The sequence below is a fragment of the Bombina bombina genome, chromosome 1, assembly GCF_027579735.1.
Source record: "Bombina bombina isolate aBomBom1 chromosome 1, aBomBom1.pri, whole genome shotgun sequence".
Lineage (NCBI taxonomy): Eukaryota > Metazoa > Chordata > Amphibia > Anura > Bombinatoridae > Bombina > Bombina bombina.
The window spans coordinates 483,899,600-483,918,933 of record NC_069499.1 but is presented as its reverse complement, the minus strand read 5'-3'; the positions used below and the strand labels follow the sequence as shown (position 1 = coordinate 483,918,933).

The following is a 19,334-nucleotide window of genomic DNA, read 5'->3' as shown; positions in this document are numbered from 1 at the left end:
AAGGGAGCTCTAACTACTTCTAACTACTTCATCAGGCACTGAAGGAATCTAGATGTGGGAAAGATTTCCCTCTCAACCAGGAGCCTACACTTATCTCATTGAATTGAGGGCTTTTCTGTGAGTACACAAAATATTGGCACCCCTGCATTTCTGTCAGATAATGCACCACTTCGCCAAGAAAATTGTTGCAATTACAAATGTTTAGGCATGCTCATGTTTATTTTTTTTGTTTGTATTGGTATGCCACAAAAAAGTGGAGAGAAAAAAAAACAAATCTAACATTCCATTATTGGCACCCTCAATTGAATATTTGGTAGCACACTATTGAAAAAAATAACTGAAATCAATTGCTTCCTGTTACCATTAATGAGTTTTAACACCTCTCTACTGGAATTTTGGACCACTCTTCTTTTGCCAAGTTCTCCAGGTCTCTCAGATTGGGAGGGTTCCTTTTCCCAACTGCTGTTTTGAGATCTCGTTACAGGTGCTCTATGGGTTAGAGATCTGGACTAATTGCTGGCCAGTTCAGTACTCTCCAGCGCTTTGTCTTAAACAATGTTTGGGTGCTTTTTGACATGTGATTTTGGTTATTGTTCTGCTGTAAGACCCATGACCTCTGAGGGAGACCCAACTTTCTGATACTGTGCCCTACATTGCACCACAGAATTCTTTGGTAGTCTTCATATTTCATAATACCATGCACACAGTCAAGACATCCAGTGCCTGAAGCAGCAAAGCAACCCCAAAACATCAGTGAACCTCCACCATGTTTGACTGTAGGAACTGTATGGGCTTTACTAAAAAGCAGTCTTTTTTTTTTTTGTCTGTCCACAGCACATTCTCCCAAAAGGATTTTGGCATCCTCAGGTAAGTTTTGGCAAATTCCAATCTGGCTTTTTTATGTTTCTGTGTCAGCAGTGGGGTCCTCCTGGGTCTCCTACGATGGTGTCCCTTTTCATCCAGATGGCCAGGTATAGTGCGAGCTAACATATTTGTACCCTGTGCCTGAAGGTCAGCTTGAATTTGTCTGGAAGTTGATCAAGGTACTTTATCCACCATTCAAACAATCCTTTGTTGCAATCTTTAATCAATTTTTCTCTTTCGTCCATGTCCAGGGAGATTAGCTACAGTGCCATGGGCTGTAAACGTCTTGACAATGTTGCGCACAGTGAACACAGGAACATTAATATCTTTGGAGATGGACTTGTCATCTTGAGATTGTCCATGCTTTTCCACAATATTTGTTCTCAAATCCTGAGACATTTCTTTGCTGCTCTTTCGCTTCTCCATGCTCAGTGTGGCAAACAGAGACACACAACAGAAAGGTTGAGTCTATTTTTCACCATTTTTACTGGTTGCCGGTATAATTTCTATATTGTCAGCACCTGTTAATTGATACAGGTGAGTTTAATTACAAAATACAGGAGCATCAAAAACTTGGAATTCAATTATTTCTTACAATTTTGAGAAGGTACCAATAATTTATCCAGTCCATTTTTGGAGTTTTGCGTGGAATGTGTCAGATTTGGCTTTTTTTCTCTCCACTTTTTTGTTTCATACTAATACAAACAAAATAAATAAACATGAGAGTGCCTAAACATTTGTAATTGCAACAATTTTCTGGGCAAAGTGGTGCATTATCTGACAGAAATGCAGGGGTGACAATATTTTTGGAAATTACTGTAATCCTCGATATTAAATCATCATGCCAAGGCTGAACATTACATTATTTCAAAATAAATTTCTTCTATTATTATTATTATCAGGTATTTGTAGAGCGCCAACAGATTCCACAGCGCTGTAAACATAGTCGGTGTACAGGATAGCTTTTGTAGGGGTCAAGTGGGTAGAGGGCCCTGCTGAGAGTTTCACTGTTGTAGTTGGCTCTTATGAAGCGATCTGTAAACAGCTGGGCCCATAGGCTTACATTCTAAGGGGTTTAAGGGGAAATTAATGGAGTCTATCCAAGACTGTATGCAAATATCAAAGTTCAAGACTGTATGCAAATATACAAGGCCATGCCTGCACCTTTCAGGTCACCCAACAATGTAGGATTGATCCAGCATCCTTCATCTTTCACTCAATAAACAAGACAATACCACCTGTCTATTCAGTCCACGTGGAAACAAAGTTCACAATTTGTAAATCCACTGTATTTCTCTCTCAAGTAGCAGCTTTTGCACATCAACACCCCATGGTTGCCCTTTGTCAATCAGCATACATCTTAAAGTGAATGTAAAGTTAGCTATATAAGTAAAAGTGAAACGATAGTATTGAAAAAATTAATGAGAGTTCCATTCATGAAATCGATAGTGGATACTTATCTTCAGAGCCCCTTTGCACAAACGTCACTGCCCGGGGGGAAACAACGATTAGTTGATTGCAAATTATTCATCTGTCAATCAAATTCTGAAAATGGCGACTAGAGCTTCAGCTATTAGCTGTGTAGCGTTTATAGGGAAATATCTCTGAAGATAAGTATCTACTAACGATTTTATGAATGAAACTCTCATTCATTTTTTCAATACTATTGTTTCACTTTTGCTTATATAGCTAACTTTACATTCACTTTAAATTAGCCACAGTGTGGCCAGCCTCCAAATAATGCATTGCTACAGGATGTTAACTGACCTTTTCCTTTAAGGCTATCTTTATTGTGGTCTGATGATAAGCCATCCATTACTTAAGGGGGTTTTCCATTTTCTCCACATATGCCCTCCCACAAGGGCACTTAATGATGTATACGACAATGTCTGAGGTAAATGTAAGCCTATGTTTCAGAAATATATCTTTACTGTTGCAAGGATGACTGAAAGATTGTCCAGTAATGAAGGAATTACACATCACACATCTGTGAGACCTATAACATCCCAGTCTGACGGTTTTCAATGTATAACTTGCCACAGGATCTGCACGACCTTTAAATTCTTTCCTCTATGGAATGCCACTAGGGGGCGACCTACGCAGGCTCCTTTTAAATCATTATCAGATGCAACAATGCCCCAATATCTATAAACTGCATTTATCATTCATAAAGTTTTTTAAATTTATATACCGGGGGGTAAACACAAGAAGGAGGTTCAATGGGGTTGCTAGTGCCCATTAATCCTTTAATCTCTGGTTTATCCTTTTCTGTCGATTGACATATTTATTGAAAGAGGGTAAAAATGGTCAACAATAAGTAAGGCCTAGGAAAGGATAAATTAATGATTAAAGGGCACTAGCAACCCACCTTCTTGTGTTATCACCCTGGTATATAATTTGAAAACTTTACGAAAAATGTTTCTGTTTGGTTTGGGAAGTGTTATTTGTAATTGGAGAAATTACTAAACTCGGGCCAGAAAGATGATGATGTCACTTCTGGTACCCTCAAGGTCACAATATGGCTCGGGAGCAGAGTAAGTAAGACAGCTTGCTCTTTATTGTGTTATTTGTTTGGTTTCCCTTGATAAAGGTCCAATGTTGGACTGAAACATAGGGGCTCTCTGAAAAAATATTTGGATGTACCAAGTGCTAGGTGTGTGAAGCTCTTATATATACATGCATACATACATAATAGCCTTTTCCAGTCAAACACTGTGTCATTTACCATATACCTTTTAACCCTTATAATTGTTTAAAAATATTAATATGAATCATTTTCATCAGATAGTGTATATATGAGTGTAACACTCTATTTTAATTATCTTTATTTTTGTAGCCCTTACACTTTACACTAGGTCATCACAAATATTGTTAGCGATGTAGTGCACCCGTTCACTTTCAAATTGTAATACGAGCGCAAGTTAGCATAATCGCAATATTGCTTATCGTGAACCATGCTAACTTTAATTCGCCATTTGTAATGTAGCCCCATATCATTAACTGAAATCTCTATACCTTTTGGATACTCTCATAATTTCTACAAGAAAGTATAAACTATTTCACACAAAAAAAATTATTTAGAGGTGGTATCTTTAAATGGGATTTTCTTTCCCAATAAGAGCTAGATTACTAGTGAAGCAATATTTATCGCTCCCACTTGCAGGTTAACTCCACTAGAAGTAACAGATACCGAGTGTATTACAAGTTAAAAGTAAAAAGATTTCACTGCCTCTAAAAAGACAAGTGCAAAAAGCCTAAGTTAGAATATTGCGACTACGTTAATGTATTCCCCCATATACTTCAATGGAGCATGAAAAGAGGAAAAAACCTAACACCCTTAATCTTGTGCAAACCCGATTTTCTCAAGTACACTAACCCGAATATTTCACAATACAATGTTATTCACGTAGAAGAGTATGTTCTATTTATTCATAAATATATATATATATATATATATATATATATATATATATATATATGATGGTCTTTTTTAATAAAATATTATCTATACATATATATACTGTGTGTGTATATGTATGTATGTGTATATATATATATATATATATATATATAATGCTCAAAAAACAAAGTATTGTAGTATGCAGTGATACCTTTTTTATTGGACTAACATAATATTTCAAAGACAAGTTTTCCAGAGTTTTCCTCTCTTCCTCAGGTCTGAAGCAATACTGATCAATCTGATATAGATACACATCACATACAACAAATGGAAGGGCGAGAGGGGGGTGAGAGGGGTGTCATAAAAAGCAGAGAATGTGTCTGAAGGAGGAAATTGCTGAGAATAGCCAGAAAGAATAAATAAACAGAGGAGAGTAAATAGGCAAGATGAGAGGAAAAACAAAAGGAAAAAGAAACCAATATAGGACAATAAGATGAGAGATTAATGAAAGTTATGGTAGTGTGTGAGAAAGCCAGAGTCTACATTAAGTCCTTCCTTCTGGTATTGAAATGTGTGATCATTTTCATCTCAAACGTCTTTTGTTCATGAGAGTCTTTGAAATTCCCTTTAAGAACTTTAATCCTGAGGTTTAGGATGGAGTGACCAGTCTGGGTGAAGTGATGACCAACAGGGGTACAATATTAATTTTCCTTGTGGTTTTTGATCGAGTGTCTGTGTAGATTCATTCTGAGATGCAGCTTTAGGCCAGTTTCTCTAATGTAGCAGCCTCTGTCACACGCTGTACACTGTATCATGTACACCACATTAGCAGATGGGCACAAATAAGATCCTTTAATATTATATGACGCGTTATTGTGTCTGGCTGTGTTGTTGTCACATATATGTTGACACAGTTTGCAGAGTGAATTATTGCATTGTGCAGTGCCATTCTGTGTAAGCTTCTGTTCTGTGGTTAATTTGCTGCGGACCAATCTCTGTCTCAGGTTAGGCGGTTGTTTGAATGCTAGTATGGGGGGTTCAGGAAATATTTTTTTGAGTGTGGGGTCCTCTGAAATTAGTGGTAGTAGCTCTAATTTTTTTAAACACAGAGATTAGTACCATGTACTGACATCAGTGATGATTGGTAAGTATACTCTGCGGACTGTGCATGGAGCATACCTACATATCAGCTCCTGTCTGAGTGTGCTGGTAGCTTGCACACAGTGTCAGTATATATGTGTAAGTTACAAGTGGAGAGCAAAAATATTAGCACTATTGTGTGTTATCATCTCTTGAGTGCAATCAATAGCCGTTCTATTTTTGTACTCATTTTACTAGTCCTAAATTATTTTCTTATGGCTTGAGCGATAATCTAGGACACACTAACCTCTGCATGTTGGGTAGTGTGGGCGCAGATTAATATTTTTTTTTTCATATAGAACATAGATACCGGTGTTATAACAGGGTGTGGGTCAGAAACTGCAGCCAGCTGTAAGGAATTGAATTAAGTATGTTTTCACTAAATAATGGTGATTTGATTGTGATCTTGTTGCAAAAAATGGAGCTAGTATGTAAAAATAGGTGTTTCTGTTTCTGGTTTTGCATGCATGCCTTCAATGTTTACACTCACCAATTTTAGAATTTAAGATGAAAACCCATGACAAGCAATCTTGCTAATTACTTTAAAAAAATATATATCTATATCTTGAAATAGAAATTGTGCACAGCCCATTTGTGTTTTTACTAAGATCAAATTCATTGTTCTTTGATTTCTCCATAAGCTTATTTTATTTGTAAAACGGACTCCTCCTCCATTTAGAAAGGAAAGTAAGTCTAACAGTAGCTACCTCTTTAAAGGGACAGTCTATACTTATACAAACATTTGCCCATACCTTAGATCCGTTGCCAATTTTCATAACGCACCCCTTCAACCCTAACGAGTCAGCGAAAAAAATAAAGTTATTTAAAATCAAAAGTTATATTTTATTCATTAAAAATGGCTGACAAACTCCGCCCAATCCCTTCTCCACCTACCTTATAGTCGTGTTTTCTTTCTAGCTAACACTCGTGCACATAGCACCAAGTGACGTTGGGACTATCAAAATATGCATGCGCATCTTAAGGGAAGTGAGGAAGCGAAAGTCCGTCTGCGCATCTGGAATAAAAATAAATAAAGCGAATCGCAGATTCTCAATATACTGACACATTACATTGACGGTCCTACTAATAATTTGATCCATGCGAAAATTGGAAAGATGTTTGGGTTCCAGATATTTGGTTCAACTACTGTTGCACATGTGCGAAACCACGAAAGCGCGAGACACAATTTTAACAAGTGATCCACTTTTGATTGGACCGTTAAAATGAACACAGTGTATGATGTTGTTCATAGGCGGAGCTGGGCGGCCATTTCTAACTGTCTAAATCTAACTTTTGATTTCAAATAACTTCAGTTGTGTCGCTGACTTTTTAGGGTTGAAGGAGTGCTTTATGAAAATTGGCAACGGATCTAAGGTATGGCCAAATGTTTGTATAGGTGTAGACTGTCCCTTTAATGGAGAGCTCTTGTTTTTATATGGCCTTCTTTATTCGACTTGGCTGCCCTCAATACATGAATAATACAATATTTATCCCATTAGCTAACATCACCTTGTAAAAAATGCAACAACATTATTTCTGGAATTCATTTCCTACCCAAAAGTCCCTTATCTTATTACAACATCAAAATGCAGCACACATCATTCTGCCAACACTCCCTTGCTAAATAATGTCAAATGAACCATCTAAGATGGAAGATACTAATACCAATGGTACATTAAAATGAAAAACATTTCTGTTTAGAATGGTTGGCTATATTTAATCTTGTTAAAAGAAAGACTAAACTATAATCTTAAAGGGATAGAAAGGTCACAAATGAAATGTGCTTAGCTACATTACAATTTGAAATAGAAGCATTTTTGCAATATACTTTCATTAGTAAAATTTTCAGCGGCATGCGCACATATGCTGTGAGGCCTGTGCACCGGTACCATGCTTGTACTACACAAGTAACTGTTTTAAGTCATTGTGCAAATATAACAGTATTTGTAACTATTAAAGCAATACATTCAGATATTTGCCAACTATAATGTACATAAAATCAAATCAAAGTAAATGAAAATGTTATATTAAAGGGACAGTACACTGTAAAATTGTTTTTCCATAAATGTATTTTAAATGACTTGTTATAACAACTGCAGAGTATAAAACATTTGAGAAATTGCATTTTCGGGTTTATTTGTGTATCTGAAGTAGCTGGTTTTGTGCTTTGAAACCACAGCCTATTACAATGGGTTGAGCTTCAGGTAATATCAGATCTCATTATGTTATCACTTGGTGTACACACACTTGCTTCCTTATCTTATATTTGTCTGGAACACCAAAGCTCAACACATAGAGAGAACAATGGAAAATGATCATTTTATTACTTAACTATCATGCCCCCCACTGAGGGTGTAATCTCTTCTGCTGGCTGTGTTTACTTAGGCTTGTCAATAGCGTATACGCCAGTATCAAAACTTTCAGTATAGGTTGGGAAACCACAGGCTAAATCAGCTATTTCAAATGCTGAAATATGAGTAAAGGAGCTACTTGCAACCAATTTAATACACTCTAGCAGGTAAAAAGGATCATTGGGAATAATTTAAAGGGGAGAAAGTTTTTGGGTGAACTGTCCCTTTAAACTTTGTATTATGATTAATTATGTGCATCTAATACATGTGACGGCATAAGTGTTCTCACTTCAGTGTAACTGCAACTCCTGAGAAGTAGGAAACAAGCAATTTTTCCCATACAGAGGAACATTTTTCTTTTGTTTTTAAGAAGCCTGCTTCCTGCGAGTTACAGTAAAATATCAGATTCAACTGTCAGTTGTAAAATATTAAAAGAAAGCAGTAAACAAGAATAAAAGCTGAAAGCTTGCCCAAAATGATATGTTAGTCTTTAGGGATTGTGTCACAAAATAGCAACAGGATTGTGTCATTTTTATATGGTTAGAAAAATGAGCATAATAGATGCCTCCAATTCGGATCTTTTAAGTTGTGGCCACTTTGTTAGCCCACCCACTAGAAGTCCCCAAACACATTTTTTTTTCCCAGGCCGAGGGGGGCGAGTGCAGAGACTCACATGTAGCCTATGGGCTTCTAGCTGGTCTTCCCTGATTTATATAAATATCTTATCAGATACTTGTAACACTTTTGTGTTACACTATAAAATACATCTGATATAGAATTCATTTTATACTACAAAATGTACACAACCTTTCATAGAATTGTACAAAATAAGGTTTAGGCTGGATTTAGAAACTCATTTACATTAATATTCTACATACTAGCTAAACAGAAAATTGCACAGACACTTTAAAGGGACAGTCTAGTCAAAATTAAACTTTCATGATTCAGAGAGGGCATGCAATTTTAAACAACTTTCCAATTCACTTTAATCATAAAATTTGCTTTGCTATCTTGGTAATCTAAGTTAAAAGCTAAACCTAGGTAGTCTCATATGCTAATTTCTAAGCCCTTGAAGGCCTCCTCTTATCTCAAAGAATTTGACAGTTTTCGCAGCTAGAGGGCATTAGTTAATTTGTGCCATATAGATAACATTGTGCTCACGTCTGTGGAGTTACTTATGAGAGGGGACTGATTGGCTAAAAAGCAAGTCTGTCAAAAGAACTGAAATAAGGGGGCAGTCTGCAGAGGCTTAGATACAAGGTAATCACAGAGGTAAAAAGTTTATTAATATAACAGTTTTGGTTATGCAAAACTGGGGAATAGGTAATAAAGGGATTATCTATTTTCTTAAACAAAACAAACTTACACAAATTAATATACCAGGTGAACAGTTTGCATGAAAACTGTTTTCTAGTGAAATGCTTGTGCAGTGATAAATGCCAACAGCATATGCTGTCGGCATTTATCGATGTGCAGCGGACATGATCGTGACAGTGGATGATGTGCAGGGGACATGATCGCTACAGTTATTATGTTTACACGTTGGTGTGATGTATGATATAAACTATTATACCAGTTACAATAAATAAATCTCTAAATTGATGGTCATTGTTATCTCTGTTTGCGTACAGAAAGACTAAATTCGTCAAAAAAAGAAAAAGACAGATAAAATCGCAAGGAGGATTTAAACACTTATAGGGTAAAAGTCCAAATTTCATTAAGAAAGCACTATAATTAGTACAGAGTGATAAAATAATAACATTTTTGTGACAAAGGGCTTAAGATGCCTTTGTTTTCTTATTATTTCTGCACAATAAAGAATTCACTCATGCTTACCAACCTGGCGGAGAATGATCGTTCATTATAACCAGAGATGCTGGTGTGGGTCTTCTTTTTCTTATCTGTGTAAAATACAGCACAATGAACTTCAGTGACTGTAATATGACTTGTGAAAACAAATATAGGCTTGTATTTTTACGCTTTTGGACTGTACTTTTGGCACGGTTATTTGGAAACTGGATGACTGACAAATGAAATATGGTTCTGAGAAAACAAAATAATGTTACAAAATAATGTTACAATATTTTATACCCTACTGTAATGCTGCACCTGCAAATCATAATCATTATATTACAGGACAGTCTAAAAAAGGAAGTAGAATGTTGCATATTGTAAAGCTCTAGATTAGTATTTGGGTGAAAACCTTGGCTGTCAGAATGAGATGCAGTTCAGTTTGATATATCAGGATACCAAAGTTCAGTTTCAAAATCTTGAGTATGATATAAGTTCCTTTTTTCCTAATTATGGGGTTGATTGAAATCTACCAGTTTCTATCCACTGATAATGATTTCTGCATTTTGGCTGATAACATCAATGTGTTTTTTTTAGAGATCACAATCAAAAAATGTCTCTTCCCTCAAACAAAAGTCAATAACGCCTCTAAAATTTCAAGCAATCACTATTTTCCTTGATAACCGATTAGAAACCAAACCATTAAAAACAAACAAAAACATAATTTATGTAAGAACTTACCTGATAAATTAATTTCTTTCATATTAGCAAGAGTCCATGAGCTAGTGACATATGGGATATACATTCCTACCAGGAGGGGCAAAGTTTCCCAAACCTCAAAATGCCTATAAATACACCCCTCACCACACCCACAAATCAGTTTAACGCATAGCCAAGAAGTGGGGTGATAAGACAAAAGTGCGAAAGCATAAAAAATAAGGAATTGGAATAATTGTGCTTTATACAAAAAAATCATAACCAACACAAAAAAAGGGTGGGCCTCATGGACTCTTGCTAATATGAAAGAAATGAATTTATCAGGTAAGTTCTTACATAAATTATGTTTTCTTTCATGTAATTAGCAAGAGTCCATGAGCTAGTGACGTATGGGATAATGAATACCCAAGATGTGGATCTTCCACGCAAGAGTCACTAGAGAGGGAGGGATAAAATAAAGACAGCCAATTCCGCTGAAAAAAATCCACACCCAAAATAAAGTTTAAATCTTATAATGAAAAAAACTGAAATTATAAGCAGAAGAATCATACTGAAACAGCTGCCTGAAGTACTTTTCTACCAAAAACTGCTTCAGAAGAAGAAAACATCAAAATGGTAGAATTTAGTAAAAGTATGCAAAGAAGACCAAGTTGCTGCTTTGCAAATCTGATCAACCGAAGCTTCATTCCTAAACGCCCAGGAAGTAGAAACTGACCTAGTAGAATGAGCTGTAATCCTTTGAGGCAGAGTTTTTACCCGACTCGACATAAGCATGATGAATCAAAGACTTCAACCAAGACGCCAAAGAAATGGCAGAGGCCTTCTGACCTTTCCTAGAACCGGAAAAGATAACAAATAGACTAGAAGTCTTTCGGAAATTTTTAGTAGCTTCAACATAATATTTCAAAGCTCTAACTACATTCAAAGAATGCAACGATCTTTCCTTAGAATTCTTAGGATTAGGACACAATGAAGGAACCACAATTTCTCTACTAATGTTGTTAGAATTCACAACCTTAGGTAAAAATTGAAAAGAAGTTCGCAACACCGCCTTATCCTGATGAAAAATCAGAAAAGGAGACTCACAAGAAAGAGCAGATAAATCAGAAACTCTTCCAGCAGAAGAGATGGCCAAAAGAAACAAAACTTTCCAAGAAAGTAATTTAATGTCCAGCGAATGCATAGGTTCAAACGGAGGAGCTTGAAGAGCCCCCAGAACCAAATTCAAACTCCAAGGAGGAGAAATTGACTTAATAACAGGTTTTATACGAACCAAAGCTTGTACAAAACAATGAATAACAGGAAGACTAGTAATCTTTCTGTGAAAAAGAACAGAAATAGCAGAGATTTGTCCTTCAAGGAACTTGCAGACAAACCTTTATCCAAACCATCCTGAAGAAACTGTAAAATTCTAGGAATTCTAAAAGAATGCCAAGAAAAATGATGAGAAAAACACCAAGAAATGTAAACCTTCCAGACTCGATAATATATCTTCCTAGATACAGATTTACGAGCCTGTAACATAGTATTAATCAGAGAGTCAGAGAAACCTCTATGACTGAGAATCAAGCGTTCAATCTCTATACCTTCAAATTTAAGGATTTGAGATCCTGATGGAAAAAAGGACCTTGTGATAGAAGGTCTGGTCTTAATGCAAGAGTCCATGGTTGGCAAGTGGCCATATGGACAAGATCCGCATACCAAAACCTGTGAGGCCATGCTGGAGCCACCAGCAGAACAGACGAGCACCCCTTAGAATCTTGGAAATTACTCTTGGAAGAAGAACTAGAGGTGGAAAGATATAGGCAGGATGATACTTCCAAGGAAGTGACAATGCATCCACTGCCTCCGCCTGAGGATCCCTGGATCTGGACAGAAACCTGGGAAGCTTCTTGTTTAGATGAGAAGCCATCAGATCTATTTCTGGAAGTCCCCACATTTGAACAATCTGAAGAAATACCTCTGGGTGAAGAGACCATTCGGCCGGATGTAACGTTTGGTGACTGAGATAATCCGCTTCCCAATTGTCTATACCTGGGATATGAACCGCAGAAATTAGACAGGAGCTGGATTCCGCCCAAACCAGAATTTGAGATACTTCTTTCATAGCCAGAGGACTGTGAGTCCCTCCTTGATGATTGACATATGCCACAGTTGTGACATTGTCCGTCTGAAAACAAATGAACGACTCTCTCTTTAGAAAAGGTCCATGACTGAAGAGCTCTGAAAATTGCACGGAGTTCCAAAATATTGATTGGTAATCTCACCTCCTGAGATTCCCAAACCCCTTGTGCTGTCAGAGACCCCCAAACAGCTCCCCAACCTGTCAGACTTGCATCTGTTGAAATCTCAGTCCAGGTTGGAAGAACAAAAGAAGCCCCCTGAATTAAACGATGGTGGTCTGTCCACCACGTCAGAAAGTGTCGAACAATCGGTTTTAAAGATATTAATTGAGATATCTTTGTATAATCCCTGCACCACTGATTCAGCATACAGAGCTGAAGAGGTCGCATGTGAAAACGAGCAAAGGGAACCGCGTCCAATGCAGCAGTCATAAGACCTAGAATTTCCATGCATAAGGCTACCGAAGGGAAAGATTGAGACTGAAGGTTTCGACAAGCTGAAACCAATTTCAGACATCTCTTGTCCGTCAGAGACAGAGTCAAGGACACTGAATCTATCAGGAAACCTAAAAAGGTTACCCTTGTCTGAGGAATCAACGAACTTTTTGGTAAATTGATCCTCCAACCATATTCTAGAAGAAATAACACTAATAAAAGACTGGAAAGGTTCTTTCTAGTGAAAATGAGCAAAGGGAATTGAATCCAATGCTGTGGCCATAAGACCTAAAACTTCTATGCATATATAGCAACTGAAGGAAAAAATAGAGACTAAAGGTACCGACAGACGGAACCCAATAGAATTATCCCTTGTCTGATAAAGACAAAGACAGTGACACAAACTTTCTGGAAACCTAAAAAAGGTGACCCTTGTGTGAGGAATCAAGAGCTTTTTGAAAAAAAGATCCTCTAACTATGTCCTGAAGAGCAAGTGAATCATATAAGATTCCGCATCCTCAGAAAATAATCTGAATGAAAACAGAAAAATGAAAATATGCATTTATTGTATCTAATGAAAACAAATAATGCTAACAATGACCATAAAAAGGCAAAATAGTTTGAATAAAACTCCAAACCCGGTTCCTAAAAAAGGAACTGGAAGAAATACCCCAGAAGATTCCAGGTCTGAGCAGTGCTTGAACCCCATGGGTGCCCAGCCATGCTTCAACAGTACCCAAAATATATAGGACAGAAACACACTTAAAGAAAGTGTTAGCCTTACTGGAATAAAATCAAAGAAATTTGGACAAAATAAATTTCAAGGAAGTCTTAACCTGCCCCTTACCAGCCAAGCTGGAATACAGCACGTACATCGCAATATTAGGGAGCTGATTTCGAACCCCAATTATAAACATGTTACTTGAGAAAGAACTCAGGAATGCATTCCTTAATAAGAACAACTAAACTAGTATAAGCTTAAAGTTTTAGTCTTAGAACTCAATCTTGAAGCCCAGAGTAACAGTTAAGAATTGAATCCAATTATAAAACAAATAATTGATTATCTTAGAACAAAATTCTTCTAGCTAAAATAGCTAAAGACATAGATTAACCCTCATTTGCGAAAATATTCAATAAAATGAAGACACAAATGAAATTATTAGCATGATAGTACAGTTTAAAGGACCAGTCAATACAGTGGACTTGCATAATCAATAAATGCAAAACAACAAGACAAATGCAACAGCACCTAGTCTAGTAAATGTTGTCCCTTAACAATGCTAAAATAAATCATAATCTGATACTTGATCTTAAAGTAAATAGAAAAAATGAAGCAATTGCAATATCCAAATAAATCACAGGACCAAAAAAAGTACCTGAAACTAAAAAATTTTCCATAAATAAGATACAACTATCTAAAGGAAAATAAATACTATTTTGCTATAGAAACAATAGCATAATTAGTAGAAGTAGAGATAGCCCCAATAAATTGGAGAACCCTCCAAATTGAATTTAACTGCTGGCAAAGAATATAGTTTAAAACCTTTGAAAAAGGAATAAAAGAAAATTCTCAGCCTATTCCATTCCCTAGAATGGGGAATTGGAAAGAAAAACTCTGAAAACACAGAAGAAATAAATAGGCAGAAATAGTGTCAGCTAGTCTTAAAGAACTAGTTACCTTAATATCCAAAATAATAAACACCTTTTCAACAAAGAACAAATGTACTTTAATAATAGAAAAATAATAAAAAAGTAGATTTGTTAGTGTCAATATCTGATGAAGAAAATTTCTGAAAGAGAAAAAACATCATCAGAGAAGGATAAATCAGTATGTTGTTGGTCATTTGAAACTTCAATAATTAAAAAAGAAGTGAAAAAGACCTAAAAAATTTATTAGAAGGCACGAAGTCAGACAAAGCCTTTAAAATAGAATCAGAAAATATTTCTTATAAATCTTCTAAATATTTCTTGTAAGAATGGAAATATATAAAGCATAAACACTAATGGATTCTGCATGTAAAAGTATATCATAATACCTTATTACAAAACATAGCTAAAGATAAACATTTATAACATTTAAAATAAATGAACTTAGCTTTGGTAGAACTGAAACTCAGTTAAGCGTTTTTCCAGAAGTGGCTTCTGATTCAGGGACAATCTGAGACATCTTGCAATATGTAATAGAAAAAACAACATATAAAGCAAAAAAGGATCAAATTCCTTAAATGACAGTTTCAGGAATGGGAAAAAAATGACAATGAACAAGCTTCTAGCAACCAGAAGCAATAAATAATGAGACTTAAATATTGTGGAGACAACAATGACGCTCAAATTTTTTTAGCGCCAAAAAAGCCGCCCACATTATTTGGCGCCTAAATGCTTTTGGCGCAAAAAATGGTGCCACATCCGGTAACGCCGACATTTTTTGGCGCAAAAACGTCAAAAAAATGACGCAACTTCCGGCGACACGTATTACGCCAGAAATTACAAAAAAAAATTGCGCCAAGAAAGTCCGCGCCAAGAATGACGCAATAAAATTAAGCATTTTCAGCCCCCGCAAGCCTAACAGCCCACAGGAAAAAAGTCAAATTTTAAGGTAAGAAAAAAATGATTTATTCATATGCATTATCCCAAATATGAAACTGACTGTCTGAAATAAGGAACGTTGAACATCCTGAATCAAGGCAAATAAATGTTTAAACACATATATTTAGAACTTTATATAAAAGTGCCCAACCATAGCTTAGAGTGTCACAGAAAATAGGACTTACTTACCCCAGGACACTCATCTACATGTAGTAGAAAGCCAAACCAGTACTGAAACGAGAATCAGTAGAGGTAATGGTATATATAAGAGTATATCGTCAATCTGAAAAGGGAGGTAAGAGATGAATCTCTACGACCGATAACAGAGAACCTATGAAATAGACCCCGTAGAAGGAGATCATTGAATTCAAATAGGCAATACTCTCTTCACATCGCTCTGACATTCACTGCACGCTGAGAGGAAAACCGGGCTCCAACCTGCTGCGGAGCGCATATCAACGAAGAATCTAGCACAAACTTACTTCACCACCTCCACAGGAGGCAAAGTTTGTAAAAACTGATTTGTGGGTGTGGTGAGGGGTGTATTTATAGGCATTTTGAGGTTTGGGAAACTTTGCCCCTCCTGGTAGGAATGTATATCCCATACGTCACTAGCTCATGGACTCTTGCTAATTACATGAAAGAAATATAATTTCCTGGGCTTAGCAATTACATCACAGCTGAAGTGCCTGTATGTTGATTAATCATTTTTAATAGAGTGTAGTAATCCTAATAGGTGACGCGTGGAATTGTTGTGCTCCAAAACCACAGAGACTTGTGTTTAAATCTCTAAGGCATTATGGGTACAGTGGGCATGTGTGTTTCTTGGGTTATTGATAGTGATACTTTTTATTAGTGTAAAAGCGCCTATTATCTTTTTTTAAATGTGAATTGATTAAGCAACTAATTAATGTTAGCTATTATGCTTCAATACAATACTTTGACGCCTTAACAACTAATTCCTTTCAGTTTAGAACTGGTGGATAAACCCTTATCAAAATCATCTTGCAAAAACTGCAACAACAAAAAACAAAAACTAGGAATTCTTAAAAAGAATGCCAAGAAAAAAAACATGATCCTTACATCAAGAAATAAAGGTCTTCTAAACCTTATAATACAACTACCTGAATACAGGCTCACAAACCTGTGTCAGTGTCTCAATAACAGAATCAGAGAACATTCTCTGCTTAAGAACTATACTTTCAATCTCCATGCCATCAGGCTTAGAGATTTGAGACCTGTATAAAAAAAAAAAAACAGAATTTGAAACCAAAAATCTGAAATGCAAAGGAAAAGACCAAAAAGGGCAACTGGACATCTTAAATAGAGTTACATACCAAACACTGTGAGACCAAATCGGAACAAATAGAATCACAGACACTTTAGACTAATTAGGCAACCACCCTGGAAGAAGAACCAGAGGTGAAAAAAACATGTTAGCTGAAATTACCAAGTAACTACCTAAGCATCCACAAATACTGCTTGAGGCTCCATAGGCCTCACAGAGTACCAGGAAAGTCAGAGAATAAAACAAAAGACGATCAGATCTATCTCTGGGAGACCCCAAAGTTCCACTATCCAGAAGAAGAGGTGACTCTCCTAGATTGCCAACAACTGAGAAAAACTGTTTCCCAGTTATTCACTCCAGGAATATGAACAGCAGAAATAACAATTGACTTATGCCCAGGAAATAATTAACAATACTTACCTCATGGCCAGGGAACTGAGAGTTTCCCATTGATGAGTGACATATGCTACTGCTAAAACATAGTCTAACTGAAATCAGAGATAAGACTCCCTTTCCAAAAGAGGCCAACTCTGAAATTGCAGAGAGTTCAAAAAATATTAAAAGGAAACCTTGACTCCCCCCCCCCCCAGGAAACCAATAAACCTTTGCAATCTCTGACACCCCTAAACAGCCCCCCATCCTGAAAGACTTACATCTGTAAAGAAAACAGATCTAGTAGGATGAACAAAAGAAGCCCAAGATGCTGAAGAAACAACAGTTTGATGTTGAAAGAATCTGCTAAATAAAAAGATGAAGTTTGAACCAAAATATCATCCAGAAAAGGAAACACTGCTATTCCCTGACTTCTGATACCAATAAAAAGGGTACCCAAGACCTAGGAAAATATTCTGGGAGCTGAACCCAGACCAAAAGGTAAGGCAACAAACTAAAAATGCTAGACCAGAAAGGCAAACATAGGAAAGTGATGATGTTCCTAGAGAATAGGACTATGAAGATAAACATCCCATAAAACTATTATGGACATAAACTAACCTTGCAAAATAAAAGCAGAAAAAAAACAGAGTCCCTATTATGAAAATAAAAACTCTGAAAGATTAGTTCAGAGCCTTTAGCTTTAGAACTGGTCTGAAAGTTCCTTCCTATAAAGGAGCAAAGAAAAGGTGAGAATAAAACCCCATTCCCTGTACTAACAGAGGAACAGACTGAAACTAAACCAGAAAGAAGCTAAACCTGCCCCCCAACCAGAGTCTCTGGAACAAGAGCCACACCTGCATGCAAAGTGAGATAAGGGAGAAGATTAGTTGGACTGCTCAGAAATGTTCCAGTTAGAACTTGTCTTCCATACAGAACAGGAAGCAGCTTCTCAGAGAAGGAGTCAGATTTCTGCCCTGAAATGAGGAAAGGGATAAAAACAAATGGGACTTCTAGTCATGATCTCCTTTACCTCCCATCATATTAGAGATAATAGGGTCCAAACCAGAGCCAAATAATATATTTCCCTGAAAGGAAAGACATAAAAGTCTGGATTTAGAAACCCCATCAGCAGGCCAAGTCTTAACCAAAAAAATGTCATAGAAAGTCTGCCAAAGACATGCTTAATATAAAACTTAATGAAAGCATAATCACATTTGCCAAAAAAGGTTTAAAAAGTTTTCATTAGCAGAATTGTCAGAAAACTGCCAGAATAGATTATTAAACCAAAAGAAAGAAGCAGCAGCCTTATTAGTAATAGATACTACTGATCTAAAAAGATAACTTGCTAAAAAAAAAAACTTGTTTGGAAGTATTATAACTTCCAAAGGAAATATGTAAATATGTAAAGTCGGAGTAGAAATAGCCCCATCCAGACAGAATAATATTGTTTTTAGAGAATGGTATGCAAAAGGAATTTTATATTTTGCACAACTTTTAATAACTGGCACAAATAAATTACAATCGTACGGCGAGATAGCAAAAAAAATTTCAGTTACCTCAAAAGAATTTTTATGCCTTCCTGCAAGTTAGAAGTTTCATGACAGCACTTGCTCAATCAAGTGAGTCAGGTTGGTATTTACAAGAGATGGAGGCAGGACTTACTTTGTATAAGCAGGTATTAGATCATTAACGTATTGGTATAATATTCTATTTGATAGACTAGGGTCTAATCATATCAGGGTAATCACACAGAAGCTGCAAAAATATGTCCCAAATGTTCAGGAAGAAGAGGTAGTGAAAAGTATTAGTTTAAGTATGTCAGCGACGACAGTAATTAGTTGGAGGGAGATTCATTGGAGAATCATCAACAATTACTATTTAATGCCGGATAGGTTAAAAAAATGGGCTAGTGTAGACTTGAATATTTCTTGCTATAAGTGTAGTGCAGGGAGAGCAGACCTATTGCACTGTTTGTGGCTATGTCCCAAAATCAGACAATTTTGGGCTAAGGTAAATTTTTGGTTGAATAAATATGTGGGGTCACGGATTGAATTTACCTCATTCATAATCTTTTTTTTGTATCAAGCTCGGCTAGAACCAGGTGAGAGTCAATTAGTTAATACCGGTATAATGGTAGCACGAAATTTAATATTTAGGAATTGGAAAAGAAGAAGAGCCCATGTGTTAGGGGAGTTTATTAAGCTAATGTGTTTACAGATGAGAATAGAACTCTATGACAATAATTTAAGAAAGGAGACAAAGCT

General features: G+C 36.3%; 1 protein-coding gene across 3 annotated transcripts in view; it reads right to left on the bottom strand.

The window, feature by feature from the left end:
- The window catches only part of PPP1R1C (protein phosphatase 1 regulatory inhibitor subunit 1C), a 107,853-nt gene that overhangs the window by 52,879 nt on the left and 35,640 nt on the right, over positions 1 to 19,334 (bottom strand). For all 3 annotated transcript variants that reach the window (XM_053698528.1, XM_053698526.1, XM_053698527.1), the window contains exon 2: positions 9,596 to 9,656. In XM_053698528.1, coding sequence (XP_053554503.1) covers positions 9,596 to 9,656 — 61 coding nt within the window. The remainder of the gene's footprint in view (positions 1 to 9,595; positions 9,657 to 19,334) is intronic.